Source organism: Nycticebus coucang, chromosome 11 (assembly GCF_027406575.1).
Source record: "Nycticebus coucang isolate mNycCou1 chromosome 11, mNycCou1.pri, whole genome shotgun sequence".
In the NCBI taxonomy this organism is placed as follows: domain Eukaryota; kingdom Metazoa; phylum Chordata; class Mammalia; order Primates; family Lorisidae; genus Nycticebus; species Nycticebus coucang.
This window is the reverse complement of record NC_069790.1, coordinates 77,310,284-77,324,224: the sequence shown is the minus strand read 5'-3', so window position 1 is coordinate 77,324,224 and position 13,941 is coordinate 77,310,284. Positions and strand designations below refer to the sequence as shown.

Sequence of the window (13,941 nt, the reverse complement as noted above, 5' to 3'; positions counted from 1 at the left end):
CTGACTGTGAGAAACATACCAGACTGAGTAAACATCAATAGAAAAACACGGAAATTTGGGCCATCAACTCATGGCTCTTGCATCATGACAATGGACCAGCTCACACAACACTGTAAGGACATTTTTAGCCAGAAAACAAATAACTGTATTGGAACACCCTCCCTGCTCACACGATGACTTTTTCCTTTATCTGAAGATAAAGGAAATATGGAAACAAAGACATTTTTGTGACATTCAGGACATCAAGGGTAATATGATGACAGCTATTGTCCATCTGGATGAGGGCCATTCCAGAAAAAGAGTTCCAAAATTGCTTTGAAGGATGGACTAGAGGCTGGTAATGGGGCATAGCTTCCCAAGGGGAGTACTTCAAAGGTAACCATAGTGATATTCAGCAATGAGGTGTATAGCACTTCTTTTAGGATTATTTCAAAAACTTTATTATCAGACCTCATACTTGGATAGAGAAAGGCTATTATACCAGGCCCCAGTAAGGATTTAGGGATCTGCCCTCACAGGCATAGCATTTTCCCAGCTGGATCACAGGATCCAGCCAAAGGTCAGTTACATGATTTATCTTAAATATTTTCCTTCAAAAGCAAATGAAGATCTGATTCTAAAAAGCTGAGCATATGTATTTTTGCAAATGTTCTCCAGGTGATTCTGAATTAAGGCCAGACTGAAAGATATTGGTTTGGCAGCAATACCTTTAGATATGGCATTTAGTAATTTTTCTTATGGCATATAGGAAAACATACAAATATTAGGCATCATTACAGTATAAAGAATATACAGATGAATTTTAATTCATTTAAAAATTTTTACTTATTTGCTTTATTAGTAACCCTTATTTTACCTTTTTTACCCTGTCACCCAGCCCCAAGTACAGTGGCACAGTCATAACTAACTGCAGCTTTGAACTCCTGGGCTCAAGCAGTCCTCCTGCCTTAGTCTCTAGTACAATGGTTCTCAACCTTCCTAATGCCACAGCCCTTTAACACAGTTCCTGTGGGTCAAGACCCACAGGTTGACAACTGCTGCTCTAGTAGGTGTAAGCCACCACACTCAACAGAATTTCAGTTCAGTCAACACAGATATGTATTCTATACCAGGCACTGTGGTAGGGATATAAAGATAAATAAGACAGCATCTGCCCTTTAGCTTAGTTTGATATGGAACAGAGATGTAAGAAAATTACTTCAAGCCAGGTGTGGTGGCTCACGCCTGTAATCTCAGCACTCTGGGAGGCCGAAGCAGGCAGATGGCCTAAGCTCACAGGTTCAAGACCAGCCTGAGCCAGAGTGAGACCACGCCTCTAAAAATAGCTGGGCATTGTGGCTGGTGCCTGTAGTCCCAGCTATTTGGGAGGCTGACACAGGAGAATTGATTGAGCCCAAGAGTTTGGGGTTGCTGTGAGCTATGACGCCATGGCACACTCTACCGAGGGCAACAAAATGAGACTCTGTCTCAAAAGAAAATTACTTCAACAAAGCCAGCTGAGGCAACTCACACCTGTAATCATAGCACCCTGTGAGACCGAGGCAGAAGAATCGCTTGAGCTCAAGAGCTGGAGACCAGCCTGAGCAAGAGGGAAACCTCATCTCTACTAAAAATAGAAAATTTAGCTAGGGGTGTGGTGGTGCACACCTGTAGTCTCTGCTACTCAGGAGGAGGAGGCAAGAGGATCACTTGAGCGCAGGACTTTGAGGTTGCTGTGAGCTAGGCTGAGTGATGCCATGGCACTCTAGCCTGGGCAACAGAGGGAGACTCTGTCTCCAAAAAAATACAAAAAAAAAAAAGAAAAAAAGAAAGAAAAACAATTACTTCAGTGGGATTAACGTGTAAAAGAGATACATTAGGTATAGTGATGTACTAAGGTGAGTGGTTCTCAAACTTGAATGGGCAAAAGAATCATGGAGAGATCTTGTTATGATGCAAATTTGGACACAGTCTAAAGTAGAGCCCAAACTTCTACATTTCTAACAAGCTCCCACACTGCATTCCACATTCTGCATTTCTAATAAGCTCATTTTCTAAAAGCAAGGTTTTAAGGTATAAGGCAATTCTACTTGCATGGCTCATACACAGACCTTTGCAGGATAGATATGTATTTCCTACGGAATTTTGAAAGGATATTCCGGGCAGAAGAAACAGCTCAGTCATGACCAGAGAATGGCAAAGAGCTAAGAAGGGCACAGAATAGAGTTCAAAGAAATGCAGACAGCAGGGATAAGCCTGAACAGATAGGGAAGCCGAGATCATGGGGTGCATCTTGTGCCTTAGAAGAATGTAGACTTCATCCAACAGGCAATGAGAAGCCACTAAGAGTTTTTAATAAGGGAATAATTTAGTTAGACTTGTGATTTAGAAAGGTAATGGGATAACAATTATGTTTTAACTCCACATTATTTGTAATAATAAAAACTGGAAAGAGCGGGTGGCACCTGTGGCTCAATGGGTAGGGAACAGGCCCCATATACCGAGGGTGGCAGGTTCGAACCTGGCCCTGGCCAAACTGCAACAAAAAATACCTGGGTGTTGTGGCAGGCGCCTTTAGTCCCAGCTACTCTGGAGGCTGAGGCAAGAGAATCGCCTAAGCCCAGGACTTGGAGGTTACTGTGAGCTGTGATGCCGCAGCACTCTAGCAAGGGCGAAAATAGTGAGATTCTGTCTCAAAAAAAAAGAAAAATAGAAAAATTAGCTCAGCATCCATAGTTCAGTAGTTAGGGTGCTGGCCACATATACCAAGGCAAGTGGGTTCAAACCCAGCCTTGTCTACTAAACAACAATGACAACTACCACAAAAAAATAGTTGGGTGTTATGGCAGGCGCCAGCAGTCCCAGCTACTAGGGAGGCTGAGGCAAGAGAATCGCTTAAGCCCAAGAGTTGGAGGTTGCTGTGAGCTGTGATGCCATAGCACACAATTGAGGGTAACATAGTGAGACTGTTTCAAAAAAAAAAATTATCCAGGCATGGTGTGTGGTATGTGCCTGTAATCCAGCTATTTAGAAGGTTGAGGTAGGAGAACTGCTTGAGCCTAGGAGGTTTTTTTGTTTGTTTGTTTTGAGACAGTCTCACTATGTCGCCCTTGGTAGAGTACCATGGCATCACAGCTCACGGCAACTTCAAACTCTTAGACTTAAGTGATTCTCTTGACTCAGCCTCCCAAGTAGCTGGGACTACAGGCGCCCACCACAATGCCCAGTTACAGCCTAGGAGTTTAAAGGTTCCAGTTGCACCATTGCAATCTACCTGGGGCAACAGAGTAAGACTCTGATTTGAAGGAAAAACAAAGAAAGATATATATAGACATATAAATATAGGTATAGATATAGGGAAACAAGTACTATGTTATAGTAACTGCAAAACATTAAACTACACATAATGTATATATGCATAGAAAAAAATTTTAATTACCTATAGATCTATATATTTAATATATTTTCCTTTACATACAGTAAAATTGCTGTAAGGAAGAAGAAATACATTTACCATGGCAGTAGGAAGAAAACATAAGATTGGCAAACTACTATCAAATGAAGAATGAAGGCCTAAACTAAGACAGAGGTAGTAAGGGTAGGAAAGAGGTGACTGACACCAGGGGTAACAAGGCAGAACTCAGATGACTTCGTGATAAGGTAGAAGAGGAGGAGAGGAATCTAGGACTCCTGGGTTTCAGGCCTAAGTGACAAGCAGATGGTGGTACCACTATCCAAGTTAAAAAAGTGTTTTAAGTAATGGACAGTTTTGGACATGCTAAATTAAAGGCTCAATAAGAAACTTCAACAAAAGGTTCTGTGGTCAGGCGGCGCCTGTGGCTCAGTTGGTTAGGCGCCAGCCCCATATACAGAGGGTGGCGGGTTCAAACCCGGCCCTGGCTGAACTGCAACAACAACAAAAAAAAAAAAAATAGCCAGGCATTGTGGCGGGCGCCTGTAGTCCCAGCTACTCGGGAGGCTGAGGCAAGAGAATCGCTTAAGCCCAGGAGTTGGAGGTTGCTGTGAGCTGTGTGAGGCCACGGCACTCTACTGAGGGCCATAAAGTGAGACTCTGTCTCAAAAAAAAAAAAAGATTCTGTGGTCAGTAGGGAAACAAGGTGGATTACAGTGGGTCAAAAATGAACAGCTAAGGGCGGCGCCTGTGGCTCAAAGTGGTAGGGCGCCAGTCCCATATGCCGGAGGTGGTGGGTTCAAACCCAGCCCAGTCAAAACCCACCAAAAAAAATGAACAGCTAATTAGAACTTGGAGACAGACAATAAAAATGACTTTCTGAAGAAGCCTGACAGTCAAAGGAAAGAACTAACACCTACTAAAAGATGAGAAGGATTTTTTGTTTGTCTAGGTTTTGTGGAAAAGGCCTGTATATGTCCACATGCTGAGGGGACAGGACTACTTGAGGAACACAGGGTAAAAGTGCAAGAGTAAAGCAAGGTCACTGAGATGGCAGGTGGGACCTGGGCCATAAAGTCTGCCTTACTTAGATACTTTGCTGAATGAAGAGGTAAGAATGGCTATAGATATACTTGTGGAATCTGAGGTAGACTGTTCACTAGGTTCATGCTATTGAATTCATGCTAGGCCTCAATTTTTTTCTGTTTGGGAAAAAGAAAGGACAGAATGGCCAGTTCAGGTAGGTATCTTAGGGAGAATTTGGAAGAACAGCAGAGGGGAGTAGTGAGGAACGACCTTCCCATGCAAGGATTGCCAGTGGGGCTGAAGACTCAGCCACAGTGGCAGACCACATGCCTGGGTTGGCATCAATCTACTTATCTGTGTGACTTCCCCCATCAACCTGTCTTCAAGAACGGAAAAGAAAGAGCCAACCTAAACTTGGAGAGCAGTAGTAGGTAGAGTAGAAAGACAAGATGTCAAAGACTTAGGTAATAGGGATGGGAGAACAAAAGATGACTGACACCTAGGGATAACACACTCACATACCCACACAGAGTTTACTTAACCTGATTTAGTAAGTATATGATAAAAATGTTTTATCTTTGACACACACCATTGCAAGTAAAGGGGCTCAATTACTTTTTGGTTAAGTTATATTCTTTGGGCTTTTAAAGAATTAAGTAAAATGTTCATTGAAAAAAGAAAATGTGAAGATTCATAAAAATATTTAGAAAATAAATCACCTATTAACCACCATTCAGAAATAACTATTACTATGTCACACCTTTTCCATGTTTCCTAATTATATAGGCATTTATAAAAATATGAAATAATAGTGTTAAAACATTTTTGTATACCATGAAATTACGGACTTGTAAAAGGACTTTAAGTCATTATATAAAAATGTATATGGCTATGTAAAAGGCCGGATGTGGTGGCTCATGCCTGTAATCCCAGCACTCTGGGAGGCCAAGGTGGGAAGACTGCCTGAGCTCATGGGTTGGAGACCAGCCTGAGCCAGAGCAAGACGCCATCTCTAAATATAGCCTGGCGTTGTGGGCAGTGCCTGTAGTCCCAGCTACTTGGGCAGTTGAGGCAAGAGGATCACTTCAGCCCAAAAGTTTGAGGTTGCTGTGAGCTATGACACATAGCACTCTATCACAGGTGAGAAACTGAAACTTTGTCTCAAAAAAAAAAAAAAAAGACAGCCCCAGCTGAACTATAACAAAAAATAGCTGGGTGTTGTGGCAGGTGCCTGTGGTCCCAGCTACTTGTGAGGCTGAGGCAAGAGAATCGCCTAAGCCCAAGAACTGGAGGTTGCTGTGAGCTGTGATGCCCCAGCACTCTACCAAGGGCGACAAAGTGAGACTCTGTCTCTAAAAAAAAAGAAAAGCTATGTAAAATGTTAGCTCTCATGTTTTCAAGACATAAATTGTATCAGTAGGAACTTTATCTTTTACAAAATTTGTAAAACAGGTCCTTAAAACCATTTACACAGTTTTAAATGATTAGACTATTTGTCTAATAGTGACTGTTCACATTATACTTCAAGTACAGTATTGATATGATTTCACTGAATTAATACTTGCCTGTTCTTCTAATTGCATTTTACTTTCTGTCATCTGTTCTATGAGTTTATCAAGTTTCTTTAAGGACTTAAGGTCATTTCCAACTTCCTTTTCTATGAATGCAGACACGTAAGAAGGGAGATCACCATTATCTGTACCTTCACTGACTTGTTCACTTCCAACAAGAACTGCAATATTTATGTCACCTAAAACAAAAGAATAACAATTACGCCACATCACTAAGTACCATAGAGTTAAATGAAATACAAGACATACAAGTCAATATATTTACCTTCAAAAATTAATAAAGAATACACCATACACACACACACACACACACAGACTACTCAGATGAATAGCTATGAGGCAATGCAACAACCAAGTACTATAAGATGCTTAAGAACTGAGGAAATTCAGAGTGAAGTGAAAATTCCTAAACTCTGACCTAGGAACCTCAGGTTTCAATAGATATTGGCATATCAGTGCATAATATTTTTTGCAAAATTTGTAAGGAACCAATTGGTATGGCCTAGAATAACACAAAAGGAGGATCCTTGTTTTAAAATATTACAAAAAAACAGTATTGAAATACTTTAAGTATATGAAAAAAATCTGAAAAGGTCACCAATGAGTAAAAATACCTTCTTAAAAGAGTAAAAAAGTGCCTATAGTCCAAGCTATTCAGGAGGCTGAGGCAGGTGTATTGCCTGAGCTCAGGAGTTCCAGACCAGCCTGAGCCAGAGCAAGACCCCATCTCTAAAAAAATAGCCGGATGTTGTGGTGGGCACTGTAGTCCCAGCTACTTGGGAGGCTGAGGCAAGAGGATCACTTGAGCCCAAGAATTTGAGGTTGCTGTGAGCTGTGAGGCCACAACACAGAGTTTCACTTGGTCACCCTCCATAGACTGCCATAGCAGCACAGCTCACAGCAACCTCAAACTCTTGGGCTCAAGCGATCCACTTGCCTCCCGCCTCCCAAGTACCTAGGACTAACATGTCAGCCACAACACTAGGCTATTTTTTTAGTGACAGGGTCTTGCTCTGGCTCAGGCTGGTCTTGGACTTATGAGCTCAGGCAATCTACCTGCCTCAGCCTCCCAAGTGCTGGGATTACAGGTGGGCATGCGGTCCTCGAGTAAAAAGGTTTTAAAAGCTTCATATGCCATTGTACAAAAATGTCCCAGTCAGAAACAGAAAAAAAATCACAAATTACTAGGATAAAAATCAAAATGACTGATGCAACGGATAACTGTATAGTCTAAAATAAGATTCTTTCCATGGCAAATAAACCAGACTTGGTCCAATTCACACTGGACTTATGAAATATGACAAAAACAGGAGACTTGATACCTTGAAGCTATTTTTTGAGAAGAGCAGTAATGGAGACAACATTTATTAAGGATTTGCTAAAACAAAGCAAATAATGCCTAGTAAGCAAGAATACTGTATAGCTTTGCTTTCATCACGTTTAATGTGAAAGAGCCCACAGCCCGTGTTGAAGTCTACGCTTGAAAATTCATCATTTGGCAAGTTAGCTTTTCATTCTACAGGGGTCCTCAACTGCAGCCCACGGGCCACATGAGGCGGTGTGATTGTATTTGTTCCTGTTTGTTTTTTTACTTCAAAATAAGATATGTGCAGTGTGCATAGGAATTTGTTCATAGTTTTTTTTTTAAACTATAGTCCGGCCCTCCAATGGTCTGAGGGACAGTGAACTGGCCCCCTGTTTAAAAAGTTTGAGGACGCCTGCACCAACCCTTTTTTACCTCACAGCACACTTGTACCTATAGTTCAACTTCCAAGGCACTGAAATTATGTTGATCAAAGCGAGAGTAAAAAATATATACTTACTGTGCTTTGAACTCCTTTTGAAAATAATTTAATTAATGTTCTTTAAAAACTTTTGCAGCACACCTAAGATCTTCTTGTAGCACAGGATCCTTATTAAGACATAAGTGGCTGGGCATGGTGGCACAGGCCTATAATCTTAGCACTTTGGGAGGCTGAGACAGGTGGATTGCTTGAGCTCAGAAGTTCTAGCCCAGCCTAAACAAGAGTGAGACCCCCATCTCTACTAATTAGAAAAAACTAGTCAAGCATTGTGGTAGGTACCTATAGTCCCACCTACTGTGGAGGCTATGATGCCACGACATTCTACCCAAGGCAAGTGGCACTCTATTATGGTGACTGAGTAAGACTCTGTCTCAAAAAAAAAAAAAAAAGAAGATGTAAGTAATTAAAGTTACCTCTAATTCTTTGTGGCATGAAGCAAAATTCAAATATAGTGGGCAGCGCCTGTGGCTCAGTGAGTAGGGCACTGGCCCCATATACTGAGGGTGGAGGGTTTGAACTCAGCCCCGGCCAAATTGCAACAAAAAAATAGCCAGGCGTTATGGCGGGCACCTGTAGTCCCAGCTACTTGGGAGACTGAGGCAAGAGAATCGCCTAAGCCCAAGAGCTGGAGGTTGCTGTAAGCTGTGATGCCACAGCACTCTACCGAGGGCAACAAAGTAAAAGACTGTCTCTAAAAAAGAAAAAGATTCAAATACAGTATATAAACAAAAAAATTTCAACTTTCATTCAAACAAAATAATTAAGAACAAAAATTTCTAGTAAACACAATTTACTTCAAAGAAAATTGAATTATTTTCTACTTTCCTAAATCTGTGGACAAACAGTTCTGCTCTTCTTTTCCACGTATCTCTACCCATACTTTGCTGACCATCTGTGCCAGGGTGGTTTTCTTTTCATTTATTTTTTTTTTTTGAAACAGTCTTATTTTGTCTTCCTCAGTAGAGTGATGTGACATCACAGCTCACAGCAACCTCCAACTCTTGGGCGTGATTCTCTTGCCTCAGCCTCCCAAGTAGCTGGGACTACAGGTGCCCGCCACAACGCCCGGCTATTTTTTGGTTGCAGTTGTCATTGTTGTTTGACAGACCCAGGCTTGATTCAAACCCACCAGCTCCAGTGTATATGGCTTGGCACCTTTAGCTCAGCGGCTAAAGGTTTTTTTTTACATGCCTTGGTGGTTTTCTTTACATGCCTTGCACCTCAGAGAAACCTTGAGGTTTATAGCAGTTTCTTGGCAAAGAAAAGAGGGGTGACAGGACCCATAGTTGACTTCCATATCTTTCTCCTCTCATTCCAACTGAGATAAACTACTTCTCTTCCAAGTATTTGTTTCTATGCATAAGCTAGACTCTTTAGATTATTCATGGTTTCTTTCTTTCTGAGCAAATTTAGAAAATCCAAAACTTGGATCAAACTTAGTAAAATGGTAGCGCCATTACACTGTGCAGTCTGCAGCCATTAAACATGTTCAAGTCTACTCAGTCCACAACTTAAATTAATCCACATGTAAGGACAAACATGCCTAGATTAGAGATTAAAAAAAACAAGTGTGTGCACAAGGAATAAAGATAGGGAAATAATACAGAGCCTCCTGAGGAGCAACAGTGATTGGAATTCACCCCTGCTCTTCCTCAGAGCTACTCCTTATACAACATGGTTCTTTACTGCAACCACATTTTAAGAAAATAGCAATGAGAAGGCTGGGCATGGTGATTTACATCTGTAATCCTATCACTTTGGGAGGCCGAGGCAGATGGATTGCCTGAGCTCAGGAGTTCCAGACTCCTGAGCAAGAGCCAGACCCAGCCTCTAAAAAATAGTTGGGCATTGTGGTGAGCACTTGTAGCCCCAGTTACTAAAGAGGCTGAGGCAAGAGAATTGCTTGAGCCCAAGAATTTGAGGTTGCTGTGAAGTATGACACCATGGAACTCTACCAAGGGTAACAAAATGAGACTCTGTCTCAAAAAATAAATAAATAAATAAATAAATGAGGAAATGCAAAAGGGTATAATCAGCCTTATTACAGAACAACTGTCACTTTGGATAAAATGAAAATATTAGTATCTGAAGATATGACTAAATGTAAAATATAAATACCAGATATTGTTCAATTATTTATGTAAAGATTAATAAAAGATATGCTACTATGTTTGGTTTGTTCCTCCCTTCACCCCCCAAAAATAAATTTTCCTTTTTTCTATTTAGCTTATATGAATTAAAAGATTGTTCCCACACTATGAGAACCAAGAGCCCACTAGTGGGTAAGAAAAGCAAAACTAACATAAGACTATGCATTAATTTTCCAACTAGAAAATTACAACATTTGCCTCAGCCTCCATTTAAAGGTCGTAAATGAGAATAAAATTCATGTTTACTGACTTTTAATCCAATACTCTTATTTTCTTGTCATTCAAATATAAACAGAATTGGCTGATCTGCATCCAAACTTCATTAATATATAATAATATATATATTATATATTAATACTAATTATCTTATATAATGATAATTATTGAAGACTAGAGTAGGGTTCAAATTTGTAATCCTAGCACACTGGGAGGCCGAGGCAGGAGGACTGCATAAGCTCAGGAGTTTGAGACCAACCTTGGCAAGAGTTAGACCCCATCTCTCCTAAAAATAGAAAAATTAGCCAGGGCTATAGTGGGCACCTGTAGTTCAGCTACTTGGGATGGCTGGACCATCGCTTGAACCCAGGAGTTTGAGGTTGCTATGAGCTCGTGCCCATGGTATTCTAGCCGGGCAACAGAGTGAGACTCTATCTCAAAAAAAAAAAAGATAATTATTATGTAATACTTATATGTTAATACATAATAATCTACTACTATATATAGAGCTCATAATTATCTTCTTTTAAAATGCATCTTAAATAAATAAAAAAATTGTGTGGTGTATCTGCAAACAAATAGAAACAGGAAACATTTTGTGAATGGAGACGATACTGTACCTTAGGAAGTAAATTCTACTTTTACTTGTTAAAAAAACTTATAATCTGCCAGGCACAGTGGTTCATGCCTGTAATCCTATCACTCTGGGAGGCCAAGGCAGGTAGATTGCCTGAGCTCACAAGTTTGAGACCAGCCTGGGCCAAAGCAAGACCTCATCTCTAAAAACAGCCAGGTGTTGTGTTGGGCACCTGTAGTCCCAGCTACTTGGGAGGCTGAGGCAAGAGAATTGCTTAAGCTCATGAGTTTGAGGTTGCTGTGAGCTATAACACCATGGCACTCCACTGAGGGCAACAAAGGAAGACTCCGTTTCAAAAAAACAAACAAAAACCAAAAAAACTTACACTCTTTCAAGTAACCATTTAAATGTAGTAAAGTACATTATTAGTCAATGATATTCTTCAAAATTACAATGGTGATTTGGGAAGTTTTTATGTTTCTCCTTTTCTATGTTTTTTAAAAAGCACTCTTAATTACAAACAGTTGACTAGGCCACAAAAGGAAGGACAAGGACAAAGTCCTTGATATTGCAATCTGCACCTATTATTTTATTAAAATGACAGCTCAGTAGATGTCAAATTTCCTAGGCATCTGAATGGGGCAAAGGTGGAAAAATACAGGGCAGTATCAGATGGCAGCTATGAATGGCATGTACTGTGAACAGCCTAGAGCTTTCTTTCTGAGGCAGATTCTGTCAGCAGGCAAAGTTAAGAGCAAGGGCCACATAGAAAGTAATGTGGGCTTCCTTTCTCCTAGCACTGTTCATTCCTGTTTGCTTTGGTAAAAAGAACGAAAAATTCCCCAGTAGAAAAGCTATTGTATACTTTCTCAAAAAGTCATTTCAAAAGCCCTCAAAGAGTTCTTGATTTCCAATAACCCGCCATTCCTAGCTCATTAAGGTAAAACAACAAATGCCCATATCCCTTACATATACTCCTGAACTAGGTAGAAAATGGAGGTACTAACTTTTCAAACTTTCCTGTCCACTGCAAAGACCCAGAACCCCAGTTATCCTTTGAACTCTTCCTAGAGCAACTTTTTTTTGGGGGGACAGAGCCTCAAGCTATCACCCTGGGTAGAGTGCCATGGCATCACCTCCAACTCCTAGGCTTAAGCAATTCTCTTGCCTCAGACTCCCAAGTAACTGGGACTACAGGTGCCCACCACAATGCCCGGCTACTTTTTGGTTGTAGTTGTCATTGTTGTTCGGCAGGTCCAGGCTGGATTTGAACCCACCAGCTCTGGTATATGTGGCTGGCGCAGCCCCAAAGCAACTTTTAATTGAAAATTCACTAAAGGTAAAAGTACAACTGAACAATTACTATTTGTCTCCTTTGAGCCTAATTAAGGTGGTGATCTTCTGTCCTAGAGCATTAGCCCCTCCAAATCCCTGATGCTTAATAAGTTGATGCTTCATTAAAATGACTAGCAGGCCCAAGTATTCTGAGTTATGAATGATGGGTAAATGTCCAGTGAAACCACTCCATTCCCTGCTGGAGGCAAGGGTCAGAAAGTGCTCTTCTCCTAAGAATTCCCTAGTTTACACTTTCAGAAAAACAAAATTATGTGCATGATTATAATTAGCATTACTATATAAACATATTTAGAAACATTAAAGATAAAGAAACTTCATCTGGCCAGGCCTGGTGGTTCATGCCTATAATCCTAGCACTCTGAAAGGTGGAGGCAGGAGGGTGTCTAGAGCTCTAGAGTTCAAGACCAGCCTGAGCAAATGCGAGACCCCACCTCAAAATAGGAAAAAAAAAAAAAAATTAGCTGGGCGTCATAGTGGACACCAGTAGCCCCAGCTACTCGGGAGGCTGGGGCAAGAGGATCTCTAAAGCCCAAGAGTTGGAGATTGCTGTGAGCTAGGCTAACGCCATGTCACTCTAATCCAGGCGACAGAGTGACTTTATCGCAATACAAAACAAAGAAAAACTTCACCTAAAAGATAACAGGCTAAAAACCATTTTCTGTTGCAGAGGTTGGAAGGCTGATTGTAAGAAAGTGGCTGAGAAGGAACTAAGGTGTTTGGAGCCTACTTACTTTTCTCCTCCATGTTCTTCCTTTCGTCACCACTTTCTGAGCAGCACTAGGAAAGCAGGTGTGACAAAGACATTACGATTTTAAAGCAGGTGTGACAAAGACATTACGGAACTCACATGGAAGGTGTCCCAGACACACACCACCCACCCCGGGGGGAGGGGCCTTCCTGAACGGTCAGGGCCGTCTGAATTGGGTTCCACACAGGGCCACCTCTTTGGTGGCACCTTCCCAAGACATGTCATCTCGCCAGGACTGCCAGGGCCGCCTCCCGGGGCCTATGCCTTCCAGGAGGTATTGCAAGGGACTCGACCCCGGGCTGTGGCAACAGGGAACCACCTTCCCAAGCTTCCAGGGACACCTCGGCAGGGCTAACTCCCCTGGGAGGTCTGTGCCACCTCGCTGGGCCACCACAGCCTCATCCCGGGGCTGTCAAGGGCGCCTCACCGGGGCTGCCGGCGACTCGCCGGTCTCCCGGGCTGGTAGCATCCCGCCTCCGCGCGAGTCCTCAGCACCACACACTGCCAGGGTGGCGGGCGGAGTTCGCTCCGGCCTGGGACCGATAACGGCTCAGCCTTGGAGGTTGGCGGGCTAAGCGCCGCCACGACTTCCTCTCTTCGTCTCTCTGGGTTTTCCTCTCAGCCTAGATGGGCCCTGTTCGCGCAGCCGCCGGTCGTGCTCTGTAGCTCCTCCTGCTGGCCGGGGGTCTGGACGTGCTCGGGGGCCTGCGAGCGCCGGGGCAGGGAGCCGTCGCTTTCGAAACCGTACAGTCCCCATCACTTGGTACTCTTGATGGAGGTTTGTTTGTTTGTTTGTTTGTTTGGAGACAGAGTCTCAGGCTGTCGCCCTCGGTAGAGTGCTGTGGCGTCACAGCTCACAGCAATCTCCAGCTCCTGGGCTTAGGCGATTCTCTTGCCTCAGTCTCCCAAATAGCTGGGACCACAGGCGCCTGCCACAACGCCCCGCTATTTTTGGTTGCAGTTTGGCCGGGGCCGGGTTTGAACCCATCACCTCTGATATATGGGGCAGGCACCCTACTCCTTTGAGCCACAGGCACCACCCCTGATGGAGTTTTAAGATACCCCTCCCTCCACTCCATAAATTTAATACCGATAATTTAT

General features: G+C 42.4%; 1 protein-coding gene across 2 annotated transcripts in view; it reads right to left on the bottom strand.

The window, feature by feature from the left end:
- RINT1 (RAD50 interactor 1) overlaps positions 1-13,394 on the bottom strand; it is a 42,295-nt gene extending 28,901 nt beyond the window's left edge. The window contains exons 1-3 of one of the 2 annotated variants that reach the window (XM_053608600.1): positions 13,268-13,382; positions 12,824-12,869; positions 5,983-6,167 (exon numbers count right to left, since the gene is read on the bottom strand). In XM_053608600.1, the coding sequence (XP_053464575.1) occupies positions 5,983-6,167; positions 12,824-12,869; positions 13,268-13,309 (273 nt within the window). In that variant the 5' untranslated portion in view covers positions 13,310-13,382. Of the gene's footprint in view, positions 1-5,982; positions 6,168-12,823; positions 12,870-13,267 lie in introns of both variants that reach the window. The other variant, XM_053608599.1, reaches the window with a different exon arrangement.
- Positions 13,395-13,941: the final 547 nt, after the last annotated feature.